General features: G+C 38.1%; 2 protein-coding genes across 5 annotated transcripts in view; one reads left to right on the plus strand and one right to left on the minus strand.

Moving 5' to 3' along the window:
• Ptcd2 (pentatricopeptide repeat domain 2) overlaps positions 1 to 15,666 on the minus strand; it is a 29,020-nt gene extending 13,354 nt beyond the window's left edge. For 2 of the 3 annotated variants that reach the window (XM_046427355.2, XM_046427347.2), the window contains exons 1-7: positions 15,523 to 15,666; positions 14,221 to 14,313; positions 10,689 to 10,818; positions 6,936 to 7,053; positions 4,250 to 4,328; positions 3,771 to 3,862; positions 1,498 to 1,611 (exon numbers count right to left, since the gene is read on the minus strand). In XM_046427355.2, coding sequence (XP_046283311.1) covers positions 1,498 to 1,611; positions 3,771 to 3,862; positions 4,250 to 4,328; positions 6,936 to 7,053; positions 10,689 to 10,818; positions 14,221 to 14,313; positions 15,523 to 15,631 — 735 coding nt within the window. In that variant the 5' untranslated portion in view covers positions 15,632 to 15,666. The remainder of the gene's footprint in view (positions 1 to 1,497; positions 1,612 to 3,770; positions 3,863 to 4,249; positions 4,329 to 6,935; positions 7,054 to 10,688; positions 10,819 to 14,220; positions 14,314 to 15,522) is intronic. The other variant, XM_046427350.2, reaches the window with a different exon arrangement.
• Positions 15,667 to 15,741: 75 nt separating this feature from the next.
• Mrps27 (mitochondrial ribosomal protein S27) overlaps positions 15,742 to 17,195 on the plus strand; it is a 90,351-nt gene continuing 88,897 nt past the window's right edge. The window contains exon 1 of one of the 2 annotated variants that reach the window (XM_046427331.2): positions 15,742 to 15,864. In XM_046427331.2, coding sequence (XP_046283287.1) covers positions 15,777 to 15,864 — 88 coding nt within the window. In that variant the 5' untranslated portion in view covers positions 15,742 to 15,776. The other variant, XM_046427337.2, reaches the window with a different exon arrangement.

Consider the following 17,195-nt stretch of genomic DNA (forward strand, 5'->3'; position numbering starts at 1 on the left):
TAATATACAATGTTTATGCTTTCTTTAAAATTACTAAAAGATCAAAATCTCAGAAGTAGTTTGCTGCTAATATATACATATATTGTATAAAAAGGTGTATTCTGGTTTTCTTAAAACCCTTGGTGACTTTTCTACAGTGAACATTTTTATAAACTTGGTTTAATAAAAATTTTAATTTTGGAAGTGAAGTTTTGTAAAAACCTTTTTTAGTCAAACAGCAATGACTTTATTTATAGACAGTAATAACAATCACACAAAAAGCCATACATCTTAATGCCTTTGTTCTGTTATTCTAAGAGTAATGTTTACTGTATGCTTTAACATTTTTTCTGCAGTTAACATGAATGTAATTTTAAGAACAGCAGGGCGAGTTCTTTCTAAAAAGATACTTTCGACTACAGTTTTTTTTTCCAGTTTAAAGCAATAACTGTAGTAGTTTCTTTCAAAGTTTAACATGCCCAGTATGTCATCTTAAATCATTCTGAAATTTGCAGACTTCTTTAAAGGAAAATTGTTGTAGAGGTCATCTTGATGAAATTTTATTCTGAAGTTCTGTGAATGAGTTAAATATTAATAGTCTCATGTGTTTTACAAATAAGCTTTTTCATAAGGAAAATATTGACTTTGGGATTTGCTTTTCTCTGGGAGCTCATGTATAAAAGTAATTGTTTAAAATTGCCCCTTCTTTTATCACTGGGTTGGAAATAGGGAAAAAACCTGTACACTTTAATTTATGGCAATTAAGTTCATGGGAAAAGGGTCTTATTTTAAATAATTTGTCAGGATAACTGTATTAACACTGATACCCAAATTTCACAATACCACTTAGGAAAGCCTTTTCTTTAAACAAATTACAGTTTATGTTGTTCAGAGTCTTATTTGAGATGTGTTGCTTTATTTTTCAATTAAAAATGGTTTTCTCCTAAAAAAAAGGAGTGGATTTTCCAAGGTTCCAGCTCTTTGTCCTTCATTGACTCTGAGGTATGACTCGGGGAGGTGTCCTCTCTGGGTTTCAGATGCATTCATTTATCTGATGGGGGGTTATGGGGGGTTGAGAATGGATGTTAAGCCTCAACCTAATAATAGTAATTGGGTCTAACTATGAAATCCCATTCTAGCAATGGGCTGTGGCAGGAGTCCTCATTTATCTAAGGTGAATTCAGCTTTGGAGAGCATTACATAATAAACTGACCATTTGCAATCTTCATTTTAATTAACTAAGAAAATTCTCTCTAGAGTCTGGCATTCCTCTCTGGTTCCCCACAGGATCTTGGCCAACACATTCTAAATAGAAATGCATGTTAGGTCCTCAACTATAAATAAAAACATACAGGCACAGATGTAGACTGCTATGGCAACAAAGGCATTGTTTTCTTTACAGGAACTTTTTCTTTACTTCACAGTCAGAAGGGTAAAAAATTAATTAAAATAAAAAATAAATGAAAGTAGGGAAGTCCTGCCCACTCCCAATTTACTTATGTGCACCCCAAATCTTACCTGGTTCAGAGCTAACGCCACTGCAAAGCAGGAGGCTCTCCTGGAAAGAACGTCTCCTTTGATTAGGGCTTCTTCTCTTAATGTAGTACAGATTTTAAAAGACTCTGGGCTATTCTGTGAGGAGACAGGATTGCTTAATAAATGTCATGAACTTTTACCTTTAAAACTAATTAATGTGCTTAGCATTTCAGATATTCTTTTGTAAGTACTTCCCAGAGCCTACCTCAAGTCAATTAAAAAGCTAAGCTCCTCATACAGCAAATAATGGTCTTTGCAAACAGAACAGGTTATCTACATGTTCGCCACTCAAATCCAGCTTAACTTTACTTTTCAAGCTGTCAACTTCTGACTTGGGGCATCCAGGTCTCTTTGTATCTGGGTAAGCTAGTTTCCAGACAAAGATGCTGTAGTAGAAAAGTACAGTCAGCCTGCTACTCTACTAAATAGTATAATAATGCTCAGTAACACTAGGAAACTTTTCTGGGAGGATTTCCAATCTGAAAATATCTATATAAGCTTAAATATTTAAAAACATCGACACTAATATGAAGATAAATTATAAAAGAATCTCCTCAAAACAGAAACCTTAAAAAAATTCAAGAATGTGAGTGACACACAAACCAGCAAGACAACAATGGTGAACCAAATCCCTTTCCACCCCGTGTCACACTGCAGGTAGATGAAGCTTTCGAGAATAGCACCAGCTGTGCATGTGTCCTATGTCATGTCATGACTTACCTTCCAATCCTCAAACAACTCTGCATTTGATGAGAGGGCAGTTCTCAGAACTGACCTGGAATCTGCACTGCCTGACCAGCTCAGTTTTCCAACTTGTCTCTACTAAGTGAAACAAGTTATTCTTGGACACAATGCAGGAGAAAAGTCTTCTTGCTCTTCTTATGCATAAGAATTGAATTCTACCTCAGCATACACACAGGAAAGTGTCTTTAAATTGGCCAGAAAATTGACTAACTGATGCTCCAGTGTTGTGTGTTTTGTTGGCCTTCTGCTCCAGAAGGATCATAGGATGGTGTGGTTGGGAAGAATGTGATCTAACCCAGGTGTCAGCAAATGATAGCCCTTGGGCTATATCCAATCTACAGCAAAGAATGGTCTTTATGTTGTTAAAGGCTTATAAAAATAAAAAACAAAGAATATGTGACAGAAATTATATGTGGCAGAAACTGTATGTTCCTCAAAGCCTCAAATACTTACTATTTGGCCTTTTACAGAAAAAGCTTGCTGACTGCTGAATCCAACCCGCTCTCATTTTATAAATGAGGTACATGCATGCTCAGTTCAAAGACAAGTCAGTTGATACAAAACTGAGACTAGACTCCAAGTTTCTCAATTTCCCATTTGGTCTCATTTCCACTGTTAACCCACCTGCCTCTCTGTTTTGGAAAGCTGGTACTGCTATATTAGGGAGCTTTTCAAAGGCCCATGTTCTTCAGCCTTGCTTGGTGTTCTTTTGTTTTCAGTATAAAATGATTCTGTTATCCAAATATCCAAAGATTAACTGGCATGAATGACTAAAGTAATGTACTGAGGCTTGGTCATTTCACTATTTCAGTTATCAATCACTGAACAAATACTGAAGGAATAGTTTTTATGTATAAGAAACAATCCCGGTACAGTAATGACATAAGGACTTGTAAGCCAGAGCTCCTGTCCTTAGAAAGCCTTTTGAATGCCATAAACATTTATTAAAGCCCTGTCAGGTATTAGGTACTATGTCAGATGCTGGGATACAAAGAAGCCTCAGGGATCTCCTGCTGTAGGAGGAGGAAGAAATCTGGGCAAAGTTAAGTACAAGTATGTGATATAAATAGAGCACAATTAGGGGATGTTTGGAGGAGATGTCACTTTAGTACTGGCGATCACAAAAACTTCACAGATGAGAGGAAGGTAGTTCTGGAGTTTGACACAGAAGGATGCTCTGATTTCAGAGAAAATGGCAACAGGAAAAACAGATCTAGTAGAGTCCAGCATATGAGACAACTCTAGAGTAGAGCTTGACCCTGACACAGTCTATTGTTCTCAGTATCTACACAATCTTCAGAAGAGTAAAAGATAATTGCTTTTCCTATGATCAAACTGTCAGACAAGACTAACTTGAGTTTTCTAAAAATGAATACATTTAAAATTGAAATATTCCCACCAGATGGAAAACAGACTTCAGAGAAACTGAACTTTATTTGTAGAGAATAAAAATAAACCCCCTTTCAAACACTACCCACAATGCCCTGAAACTTAAAAGGAAATAGTCTTACCAGTTTGTAGCAAATTGCAAACGCAAGGACATAGGTGTCTTTGGTGAACTTCACATCTTGGTTTTTCATCTCTATCAACACTTCCAAGGCATCTGCCAAAAGTGAGGAGTGGCCAGCAGTGTTAAATCCTTCTACTGGCGGTGCCCAAAGCTCTAACTTGTTCAGCACCATCTACTGAATTCAGTAGAATAAAAGCTGTTCTAAAGTCATACAGCAATTAGCTAAATGTCAAATTAAATTATCAGGTCACGTAGGAAGAACTAAAATTTTAAAAGCTGCCACAATTTTAGCATCAGCAAAATCTGAAATGTTTCATTGAAGGAATAACATGCAATGCAATGTTTTCAAATTTAAATAATGAGGTCTCCATAATTTAGCCCCTCATAAGGGTTGTTTTTGCATGGTCCATTCCCCCCCCCCCCCAATTGCTACATTACCAAAGACAGCAGAATTTTTCAACAACAGGTGGTAGTACTTACTTTTATATTTGCCTTTGATAAATAACATATCCATCAAAATATTGAATGATGTGGAGTCTGAGAAGAAACCATGTAAATGCTAATGAAGAAAAACAATACAGTTTGGTAAAAAGTTAAAACTATTAAGGAGGCATTTATACTGTATCTTCTCTATCCAAGTCTTATTCTTGCTGCATCTGGCCTCCTGAGGTCTCTAATAATCTGAAATACCAAATATTTATTTTTTGAAAAAAGTTTAAGCTGCTGCCCACTGTGTTGCCTTTGGGAATATGCACACTGAACAAGAGGCAAGAGCTCTCTGGGTTTCATAAATACAGTGAAGAACATCTGTATGAAACGTGGCTCTGAAGAAACAAACCAGTTAACCCCAGTAGGGTGGCCTTGGAACCTAGGTACCAACTATTAATACAATACAACAGCTATGAATATACTTGGGAAGTAAGACAGAAGGGTCTCACACAGCCATGGTCCTCAGTTCACAAATGGATAACTTTTTGAAAACAATTCACTAAACTAGTGGTTCTCGACATTTATTTCTCAACACTTTTTCATCTTGTATCTGTTTATTGTAATTGACTAAAATTGCATATATTTTTGCATATATTCCTGTGGACATGTGGCTTTGAAATATGTATACATTGTGGAACGGCCAAGTCAAGCTAAATAACATGTGCCTTGCTTCACATACTTAAAATTTTCTGTGGTGAGAACACTTAAAATCTATTCTCTTTGCAATTTGTAAGACTATAATATACTGTTATTAACTATTGTAATCATGTTATACAATATAGATCTATTCCTTCTGACTGAAACTGTGCATTATCCTTGAACCAATACGTCCCTGACATTTTCCCCAAATGAATGCCATGATAATGTGACAGGTGATATTCAAATTATGTCATTAAACGCATTGCTCAAGTTTGTTCTTTTTTGAGGACCTACCCTGTTCTAGATGCTGAGAAAAGACAAATGCTAAATAATATGCACACCCTGTTCTAAACTCTACTTGGGTTTATAATTTACTAAAGCTCAATTCTGGTGGAGGAGAAAATGAACAAATGAATACAAATGAAGAAGAAAACTATAATTTCAGGCATCAATAAAGGTTAAAGAGACAGGAGAGGTGTGAAAAGCAGAGAGGGAAGACTTCTGAGAAGACAGCTCAGTGGAAAATTAGGTCTTATACACTTATTCTTTTTTATTTAATATTTTATTAGTTGTTGATGGACCTTTATTTATTTTTATGTGGTGCTGAGAATTGATCCCAGTGCCTCACACATGCTAGGCAAGCACTCGACCACTGAGCCACAACCCCAGCCCTCACTAATTCTTAATTCTGTTCATTCTACTCCAAAAACATAGGAATTTTTCATAAATGATTTTTAAAAAAACTTTTTCTTTTTCACCATCATATTCACAACTTTACTATAGTGAAACACTTGTCTTCCAGTGATTACAACAATAAAACATGCTTATTTAAAAAGTCAAACAATACAAAATTATATGAAATGAAGTGAGAATTTTTAATAATTCTAATATCAAAGATATACAGTATAGTTTCCTGAGTTTCAACAGCCACATAGTAAAATATATATTTGTATATATATTTTTTCTTCTTTTAAGGAAAAAAACTAAGATCAAACTATTGGTAATGTTCTGAAACTACCTTTGTCTGCTTTATCATCTGTCCAACATACAGGTGTCCTTAAGGCAGGACAAGCCTAGGGTTAAGAGTTCCACCACATACAGAACACTTTATATGAAAAAGAGAAAGAGGCAAAAGGACAAAGTAATTTGTTATAGAGGTTACTAAATATACTAAAATGTACACAGTGGCCAGTCCCAGCCCCCAAATTCAACAAATATTTCTGACCAAGGATGAATTTATAATGTCTCCAAGCCTCAGTCTCGTCATCATCTTATCAGATTTACTGTGGAAAACAATGAAATGAAATGTGTAAAGTGCAAAAATACAATGTTGAGGATGCAGCAAATATTAAATAAATAATTGCAAAAATAACTACTATTTTTATTTTTAGGAAAAGAAAATCATAATATGTGAAAACATTTTGAAATGGGACAAGAATAGGGCCCAGAGGGGCACACCTGTAATCCCAGCAACTTGGGAGGCTCAGGCAGGAGGATCGCCAAGTTCAAGACCAGCCTCAGCAACTCAGTGAGGCCCAAAGCAACTTAGAGAGACCTTGCCTCAAAATAACATTAAAAAGGGTTGGGGACGTAGTGGTAAAGGGATCTCTGGGTTCAATTCTCAGTACCAAAAAAAACCAAACAAACCCCAAGTGGACAAGAACTTTACAAATGTAGTCTTCCATCAGAAATAAAAACAAAAAAAGAGCACAGGTAAAAGATAAGAAAGGGCTCATATAATGGCACCTTGTCTTAAGCCATCCTTCCCTGAAAGTTCCTGAAAAAAAGAGGTCAGCATATTCTCAAAATGTGGCACATACCACTGCAAAGGCATAGAGACTTATACTACTTGGTATAAACCAACCCCAAGGAAACTTTTAAAATGCAGAGAATTGAATTATTCATTCAGTGTAGTGGCCTTTGTCTGAAAATCTAACCCAGGAATAATGTGTATTGAAAAGATGTCTTTTCTGATAATGACAAAATATACCCCTTGAGGAAATCATATTGGCAGGCAAATTAATCAGGAAAAAATAACCTGGTCTTTGATGAGCTCCACTGCAGACTCCTCAAGATCCAACTCATAACACAGCCTCATGAAAACAGGTCCAAACTTATATTCCCCCAAAGTGACATTTCTGTTCTCTGTATGGTACCTGGTAATCAAAATGATTCAATAAGTCAAAAGGTGGGACACAGTAAAAAGGACAGATAACAGCATGGTATGCACTCTGCTAGGTGCTAAGGACACAATAAGGAATGAGATACTCCAATCTGGAAAGAGAAAAGTGGAGATTTGAACAAAATCAGAGAATCCTGTAGTGCAGAAATATGTCAGGCATTTTAAACAGACTCTATTGGAGGCCAACAAACACTGTGCAATAAAAGCAAGAGGAGAAAATGTACATTGCGATCATTCTCTAAATTAAGCATCAATGGAATTGATCTGAGAATAAGGCTAAGTTAGGAAACAGCAGGGTTCTGTCTCCTCAGAACTGGCCCCACCTACAAGAAAAGAAAGGTAAGGAGCAGGGTTGATGGTCTGGGCTCCTCCAAGCTGGCTTCATGCCCATACAGGATAGCAGACAACTGACACATTTCACAGTTTATGGCGATCTCTGCTTTTATAAGCTCACAAAAAAAGTAGGCATATGTGAACCATGACCACCTAGTATAAATTAAATGCACTTATATAATTTGTAAGTCTTGGGAAAAGGTGAATTTCAAGGACAACAATGTATTTTATGTAGCTTGAGAGTTCTATAGGTGGCCAGTCTGAAACTGCAAAACAAGTTACTTACAATAACCCACCCTTCCTGTAGACACTGTGAGGATAATCTGGTGAACATGTCAATGATTTTCATGACGTGAATGATTTTAAAATATGGAGAAAAGCTCTGACTTTACAAAAGAGAATATTTTTTACCCTTTGCTGAAATAACTGAGGCAAGTAGGAGAGGCATTATGGCTGGTCTATTCTAAACTTATGTACTGCCCAGGGACTATGTACTTTTGAAGATACACTTTATAATCCAACTTCAGAAGTTATAAATTATTCACTGCTTCATTATAACTCTTTTGACTTAAGTTATGAAAAAACAAGAGCAAGTAGTGGTTAAGGAATTTAGACTCCAATTCCAAAATGCTGGTTCAAATTCCAGCTCTTCTACTTACAAATTATGTAACCATGAGCAAATTAACAAAACCCTTCAGTGCCTCAGTTTCCTCATCTATAAAATGGAGAGAAGAGAACTCAACTCAAAATATTCTGTGAAGATTAAATGAGATAAGACTTGCTTATAGGACACAGGAAGTCCTTAGTATGTTAGCTCTTATACAACGCACGGCATGCTGAGAAGCACCTCTAAAATCTGTACTTCAGTACAGTCTCATATGAAACTTGTGCCAGATTAAAAACAACAGAAAGCAAAAACAAATGTTTTCCTGAGTTGACATTTACATTCAAAATGAAATTCAAGACAATAAAAGTGCTAGAAAGTCACTGAGATAATGAACTGCCACTTGACAAGAAATATTCAAGTAAGAGGATGTAATATCCCTCCACAAACCAAATTTCAGCATTTGGTCAAGACTATAAGGGGATTAAGTTACTCCCCATTTGTGGCTTTATTAAAAGATAAAAAACATAAAATTTATTTGTTTCAGCTCATGACTCCCTTTCCCATCTTCCCACTTGTCCAGCTATCTACAGAGGGAAAGGCCAACTGGGTAGAACTATTTGCATCAATAAAGAATTGAGAGTCATACTTTGAATGTTTATGATAAAAATAAGAGTGGAAAGAGTGTTCAGAATTTTTAACCCATTCTGCTACTCTTACGAACATCTGTTGGCTTTAGGTAGTAAAAGGAGGAGCGAGAGGGGAAATTGCCAGAAGGTCCCCAATCATTAAACACCATGAAATTTGAGTATGCAACTGTAAATCAGCCTAATCCTTTCGTAAAAACATTATGACATTTTATATTGACAAATTTTAACAAGTCCCTACTGTCTGCTGTGGTTTGGATTTGGTTTGTTCCCCAGGGGTCTGTGTGGTGGAAGCTTGCTCTCAGGGAGACAACAATGAGGTATAAGTATTATTTTAGAGGTGGGGGCCTAATGGAAGGTCCTTAAGTCAACTGAGAATGCTGCAAGGAATTAAGGTGGTTTTTGACTTGTTGGTAGTTCTTGAGAGACAGTTGTTACAAAAGGCCAAGAGTGGCTCCACCTATTCTCTGGCTTCCCACATGCAGATGTGATCACATGGTTCTCATATTCTCCCAATGCTGCCATCAACTACATGGCACCATCAAGAGAAATGAGGTAATGCCAGTGCCATGAGCTAAATAAAACACTTTTTTCATAAGTAACCTGTCTCTAGTGTTCTATTATAGTGATGGAAAGCTGCCTAATACACCCTCTGATCTCCCTCACCCCAAAAAAGAAACAAAGAATTAGTTTTATGCAGAATTGTTCCTCAGGGCTTTATGTATACTGGTGAAAAACTAGAAACAATTTATATGTCCAACATATAGAGGGGACATAGTTATTTAAGGTAGTTAATTTATAATGGAGTATTATATTGTCATCAAAAGGTGTAAGGTTTCCTGGGTGCTGGGCAATATGGCACACAACCACAATCCCAGCAATTTGGGAGGGTGAGGCAGGAGGATTCCAAGTTCAAGGCCAGCCTCAGCAACCTAGCAAGAAAGATCCAGTCTTCACAAAAAGGTAGGGGTGGTGGCAGCAGCTGAGAATGTACTCAATGGCAAAGCACCCCTGGGTTCAATCCCTAGTACCACCACCAAAAAAAATAAAATAAAATAAATAAATATATAGATAGATAGATAAGAGGCTTTCTGAATATATGTTAATAAAGGAAAATTATGCTATAATATTATTTAGAAAACAAAATATCATTACATATATAATAATAATTATAACTATATAAAATAAAACTTACCAAAAGCGTAACTTTTTGTATAGAAAAAAAATCTGTATAAAAATACTCCCAGTAGCTTCTTAGATTAATAGATGGTGGTCATCAGTTTCTTCCCTCCCTGTATGTGCATGCTGCTCCATCAATCCAGAGGGGGGATCCATTTCCCCTCACTTTGACTTTGTGAGCCAGTGCCACTCAAATTACATTAAAGATTGGTGAGGCATTTCAGGAGAGCACATGTGGCCACATGGAGGTAGCAGAAATTCAAGTGAAGCCTTCTTGGACCCTCCAGCACCTTCTAACATGGGAAGCTCTACTAATAAATCAGAAAGGTCAAACAGGTCTAAGGAGGAAGCAGAACAGCTAGGAGTCCACTGAACTGATCGAAGAAAGAAACACTGAAGCCTGCACTGATATCAGTACTAGGGAGTGAGCAAGCACTGGGATTTCTTATTCCATCCGGGAAATGAGGGAAATCAGACTAAGGGAAAAATGCTCCAAAATATTTGTCCTGTATGACAGGTCAATTAGATAGAAGACACAGGAAGAGAAATAAGTTTGTGTATGTTAAGAGGGTAGGGAAGTGGAATCAGTGATTAGATTGATGATTTCTTTGTCCATGAATTACTGTAGCCTGTCCTCAGCCCCTGGCATGTAGTGCAAACCCAGTAAGTGTTCATTCAGTGAATAAATGTCAGTGTCTGGGGTTTAAAGCAAGGCATTTGGACAAGATTTGGAAAGAATCAATGTAGAGGTGATAGCTGAAATCTTAGAGGTGGGTGAAATTGCTCTGGGAAAGGAACAGAATAATAAGAAAGGAAGGCTGGAGGAATTCTAAAGAAATGCCTCACCTGTACATGACATTTTTAGCCAGCTCCACATCATCCCGGGTCTGACACAAATGAAGCAAAGTTCTCAACTCGTCCTTTAAGATGAGTTTGTTCTGGGTCAATTTCTCTTCCAAGTTTCTAAAATAGGTTTCTGGAAGAAAGCACAGGATGTGGCCATCACTCAGGCTAAGACTGTAAGGGGGTTGACCTCAGGGAAAACGGGAAGCTCACTGCAAAGGGGCACTGAAAGGGGTTGCTGAGCATACAGCTCCCCTCACTGACTGATTCCTCTAGAACACTGAGTGTCATGTGTCCCTAAAGCAAACCTGTGACATAGGGTTACTGGCCCACGCCCCACTCAAAACTTTCTACAACAGAACTTCTACGAGTGGGAGTACTCAGAAAGGCATTTTTGATTCCCTGGGAGATCCTCAGGTATGCCAACTTTTGAGAACTACTGTCCCAGAGTCTTACCCAAATAACCTAATCTACAGGAAGCTTACAAGAAGAAAACATAATCAGATACCCAAATCATCAATTAGCAGGGCACCAAACAGGAAAATGAAATTGTGATCTAAACATGGGTTTATCCATGATGTTGACTTCATGTTTCTTTTATCTGGCTCATTTTCATTTTCTTTCATTCCTCTTGGTTTCTCTTTACTCAGTTCTTAGAAAGCATGCCACAGTACTATATAACTTTTTTAAAAAGTCCACTAGTGAGCATTTAGTAACAGAAGCACTTCAAGGTCATCAGAGTCTAGCTTTGTCCCTTATCTTTGTGTCTAATCAACTATAGGGACAAACACCAAAAGGAAGCACTGCTTCTTGGCATTAGGAAGGGGCTACATTATCACTAAATGTGGGGTGGGATGCAAGGCAGGAACCAAGCAAGCATCTGCTTTCCAGGGCTGTTCTCACATTGGAAGCTGCCAAGAAATATCTACAATTTGTTCCAAGGCCCAGAGCTTTGAAGGAATGCTGCTGGAAGTGGCACAATATATATTAAAACACAAAAACTAGAAGTTGATTTACAAGAAGACACACTTGGTTTGACAATGCAAAGGATCTTCTAATCTATTTGTAGAGCCATACAGTGGTTAAAGGTTTTAGAGCCCAGAACCTGGGCTCTGCCATTTGCATGCTCTGGAGGAGACCTTTGTACAGAGACTATATTACTTGTGTATAAAGTGAGATCTCATGGGCTACATGGTATGTCTGAAAACACTTAACACCATATAGTAGCTGCTAGTAAGTAGTAACATTACTGACCTCATTTTCACTCTGCCTCCTGTTAGATCTAAGAGGATTTAGTCTATTAAATATTTCTAAGCAATTTCCAATATGAAAGATCTCAAAAGGATAGTTTTACATGTTGAAACTCCTAATCCCTCTTAACAAATCTTAAGAATCCACAATGTCAAAAGATGTATGTTGTACATTAAAAAACAAATCAATCAGCATTTAATGGCTTATCATATATTTATATTCAGAGTCATTCTTTGAGAATGGTTCCTGCACTCAAAGAGCTTAAAGCCTATTCAGGAAGGCAAAATATATTTATACAAAGCTATCTGAAAACAATGATGGAAGAGGGACATGTGAAGGACTATAAACACAATAGGACAGAAGAGTCCTGTCATGACAGCTATAATGACTCAGTGCGGCAGGACAGACCAGATTTGGTGGAATTGGACAGATACCAGTAGGGACTGAGTAGAGCTGGAGAAACAAAGCAGGGGGTCATTCTGGGTACAGGAATCAGCAAGAGTAACAGAACAGAATTGGGGGTAAAAGCATTATGGAAAGAAGAGCAGTGACCAGATGAATAAGAAGCTACACTGGACACCAGAGAGGGTCGGGTCCATTAAGGCAGGGATAGAAGCCATCGGGTAAGGAGCCATATGATATGATATGGTATACAACATAGTGCAGTTGTGGATTCTCAAAATGGAAGAACTGCTGACAGGAGTTTAAAAATGCCAATTTGACAATGGAGTATGTTGGCACTAATTAGATTATCTTTCAGGACATGTGAACCACTGTCAGTTTTATAAAAGTCTATAACAATTGGAAACAACAACTAGATAATGATATGGGGCCCTGACTATAAACCTCAAATAGGTCAAAAATACCTGGGGCAAAAAGAAGTCTAGATTATTCAGTATAATGAATTGGAGATAAACACATTATATCGCACTTCTTAAGTCTTATTTTTGTATTACATACAAAATTGGGTGGTGTTACATAGCAGTATCACTAGTGAAGCAGTGGGGGATGACTGATTTCTAAAGGAACAGCTGGGAAGGAATGAAAGCAAGAAGTGTTACTTGGGTGCTCACAATAATTTCCCAGTGAGAAGGAGAGCTGGGATTATAGCTGGAAAAGTCAATAGAGACAAATTAAGAGTTATTACAAAAGAGGAATGTCTTGGAAATATTCATAAAGGAGTTTGAAGTACCAGGATAAACTCTCTGTTGGAGGGAAGAACAAAGTTTCTCAAATGTTGAAAGGAAATAAACCTAAGACAGTGGTATTCTTGTGTTTTTAGCTTTTGTTACCAGCAATTGAACTCAGTGCTTAACCACTGAGTCACATCCCCAGCCCTTTCTTTTTATTTTATTTAGAAACAGGTCTCACTGAGTTGCTTAGTGCCTCACTGTTGCTGAGGCTGGCTTTGAACTCAGAATTGTCCTGCTTCATCCTCCCAAGCTGCGGGGATTACAGGCATGTGCCATCGCGCCCAGCATGTTTTTAGCTTTTTAACAAAAAAATTTTAAGCTCACCCAAAAGTAGAGAAAAATTACCATCAGCCAACCTCAACAATTATCAATTTTTTTTCCCTCTACACTGCCCCCAAACACACTGGACTTTTTAAACTCCAGGTTTTATACAAATTCCTCCTGTTTTTTAAAAAACCCTTGATCCTACTGACTTAAAAAAATATCAAAATGAGCTAGACTCAATGAATGGTGCATACCTGTAAACCCAGTAACCTGGAAGGCTGAGGCAGGAGGATCACAAATTCAAGGCCAGCCTCAGCAAAGTGGCGAGGCCCTAAGCAACTTAGTGAGACCCCATCTCAAAATAAAAAGTAAAAAGGGCTGGGGATGTGGCTCAGTGGTTAAGCATCCCTGAGTTCAATTCCCAGTATCAAAAACAAAACAACAAGAAAATCAAAATGCATCATCACATATAGCACTGTTTTATTTCATTCACATGTCTATGTGATTAAATATATTTTTCACTGAAAGCTACATAAGTTTGAAAGCCGGTCATCTGGAGTTCTTATATATATATGTGTATATGCACGTGGCGCCTTTCTATTTGCATCTCTTCTTGGACTCTGGGTCAAGAGGTAAGAGGAAAGCCGTAGACTTTGTAGTAGTAGAGTGTGAAATGAAAGGTGAATCTAAGGGTAGTCTAGGAAGCTAAGAAGAAATGTTATCAACTTTTTCTATGAGATTGAAGGTCACCAAAGCAAAGAATGAATAGAGACAAAGAGGAAACTGAAATGACAGATAAAAGAATTAACAAAATAAATTCTATTTACCTTTGGTGTCAGGAAGATTATATGCAATAGCCAACTTCTTATGTTGAAATTCTTTTAATTTCATGATATTATCTGTAAGTAGATATCTTTTAGCTAAAAATTAGGGGAAAAAAGTTACATCATTTTTACTGCTTTACACTTAGCAAATAACATAAGTAGAGTCTGATCTAATGATCTGATCTTATTGTTATCTATTATGACATAAACTTGGTAGGGAAAAATATCTTGAAACAACCAGCAAATGAAAGTACTCAGTAAAATAAATTTTGTTTGTGTGTGAAAGGAGCTAGTTATTAACTGTGTATGAGGACTGGTTGACAGGAAGCTGAGATTTGAAGGACAAAATAGTTGTTTGCCATGTGGTTTAAGGGTAACAGACATTTTTTTTTTAAGCTGTCATTTAAATGTAAAACAAGCATATCGTGTTTTGGTTTATCTGGGAGCATATAGTAGAGTGGAAAAAGCTATTATTCAACCACTGAAACTTCTAGTTTTGTCCTTTGTGAAATAAAAGGATCATGGCCTTTCAGATCTGGACTCTATCCTCAAGATAAATCATCACAACAGCTTAATAATCTGAGAAATATCCATACTTCGGAATTCTCGGCTGTGCATGATATCAAATGGATGAAGAATGGCAAAGTACCCAATAAAAGAATTCTGTGTACTGCTAATACTTATAAAAGGGCAGTCCATGGCATGATTGGGAGGTCTCCACTGTTAACCTAGTTCAAATCTTGCCTCTACCAGTTCCCTGTGACCTTGGGCAAATGACTTTAACATTGTAGTATTTCCTTCTCTGTAAACAGAGGTTCTCTCCCACTCTGAGGAGGTAAACCTCTCCCATTGAGTGTTTGGAGGAAAGGAGTTATTACATGTAAAATGCATTAGAAAAATGCCTGACACAAAGTGCTAAATATGTTTATCATCACTCACTAGCATTCTCAGGTTTAATCATTGGTAAGGTGGTAAGGATAATCTTGAGAACGAGGAAACCCTTTCAAGGTCTTTTTATTTGTAGCAGCAGAGCTGAGAGTCCAAACTAAGATCTTCCCTCCTAAACCCTGCCCAAAGGGTGAGAAGTATCCCGGGAGAGCAAGTCGCCCCGTGCACTCCTCCTTCCGTTTCCACGCTCTGGGGCTTTCACGACCCCCAGGGGTCACTGCCATACCCACGTGCGACTGGAGGGCAAGGGCGCGCTCCAGGCCGATGAGCGATTCTCCAACGAGAAGCCTGCCAAGGCTTAACACTCCCTTCCTTTCCATCCCCTCCCCTCCTTCCAAGGCCTGATGCCGCGGATACCTCCGAGTGGGCACCGGCAGCAGTTGGAGCCTGCGGCTTCCACCCCGGGATAAAAAGAAGTCCGTGTCGTTTGCTGCAGAGCTCGTTCCAAGGACCGAAATGCAGCCATATTGTCCCGGGCCGCACCACCTGTGAGAGCTGGGGCGGGGGACGGATCGCCGAAAGCTCAGAACAGGACTCATCCAATCTCTGAGCCCACAGGGCGGACTGTGTCCCGCCCCTTCCCTGCCTACGGCCCCCGGCCGGCCCTCCTCATGGTACGCTCCAAGATGGCGGCCCCCATGGTGCGGCGCTGGCTGCTTCTGGCTCGGAAAGTTCCTCTGCCTCACCTCTACCCGGCAGGTTGGTGACTGCTGCCCTGGTGGGGCTTCTTCATTAGGCCCCTGATTACTCCATTCCTTGAATGAAAGAAGCGACAAGCTTTCCAGAAGAGAGCAAATGCTTTGGGGATCTGGTTGCTAGAGAAGCCATTCGAGGTGTGTGTTAGCGCAGAGAGGAGAGGTAGTCAGTCTCTGACCCATCTCCTTCCTTAAAATAGTAGTATCTGCCAGGTCAAAGGTGTGAGAAGCAGAGGAAGGTTATGGCATGAGAGATTTTGCGTATGATTGTCAGATTTGTGTGTTAAGGTGGTCGTCTTTTTGCCCACCATGAAAAGGTGTAATACATCCACCCCCTGATCTGTTTTGAAATTTTGGTCCTTGAAAGTGTTTCAGAATTAAATGAAGAAAACATTTCTTTTTTGTAGTGGGTAGTTATTTTAGAGACTATTATTGCCCAAGCAATATTATCTGAGAGTAAGCAGGTTCAAGACAGTTTTCTCCCACTCTGAGGTTTCCCAGGAGAGGCATCAGGTAAATGTTTTCCTTACCATCTCGCCTTTCCAGACCCCTGGTCTTCACTTTGCATAAGATTTTTGCAGTATTTATCTCACTTTAACCTAATGACCTTGGACACAATTCTTGAACATTTCTTTGCTATAGTTTTCCAGGTGCAGATAACAAATGCTAATAACTACTTGTAAAATACTTTGAATCTGATGGGGAAAAGTTTTTAAGTATTTACAGAAGTCAAGTTTACAATGATTTCAACCAAATAATCTTGGTAGATGTGCATGATTACTTGATTAAAATGCAATAATCATACTTAGTGTTTCCAGTGGCTTTTATCTCCTCTTTTCAACCAATTCCCTTAGCCCCTATTAAAAATTAGCGCACTCTGGCTCACACTTAAGGAACAGCCATTAAATATCAACACAAGATAGGTGGCCACAAGAAGTTTTCTGAAAAGTAAGTGGTTGCCTTAGCTAGTAAAAATATTTAATGCCATGCATTTGGCAAAATTGGTATGCATAAGTATTAGCCACTCTAACAAAGAAATGGAAATTAGGGTGACTTGAGAGACTTTCCAGATGGCATTTTGGATTTAGTTTGAACTGTTGAGCTTCTGGCAAGTTATACTTGTGCTATTCCAGCATGGTAGTTATTAGCATGGGTCGCTATTTAAATTTGAAATAAATATAAATAGAATGAAAATTTCAGTTGTATCTTGACACTACTTGTATTTTAAGTGCTCAGAGAATGGATGTGGCTCTTGGCTACCATTTTGGATAACTTAGAATTGAACCTTTTCATTATTGAGAAAGTTATATTGAACAAGCACTGGGTTGGACATAG

This window comes from Marmota monax, unplaced genomic scaffold (assembly GCF_021218885.2).
Source record: "Marmota monax isolate L192 unplaced genomic scaffold, Marmota_monax_Labrador192_F-V1.1 WCK01_AAM20220418_F8-fsc00018, whole genome shotgun sequence".
Lineage (NCBI taxonomy): Eukaryota > Metazoa > Chordata > Mammalia > Rodentia > Sciuridae > Marmota > Marmota monax.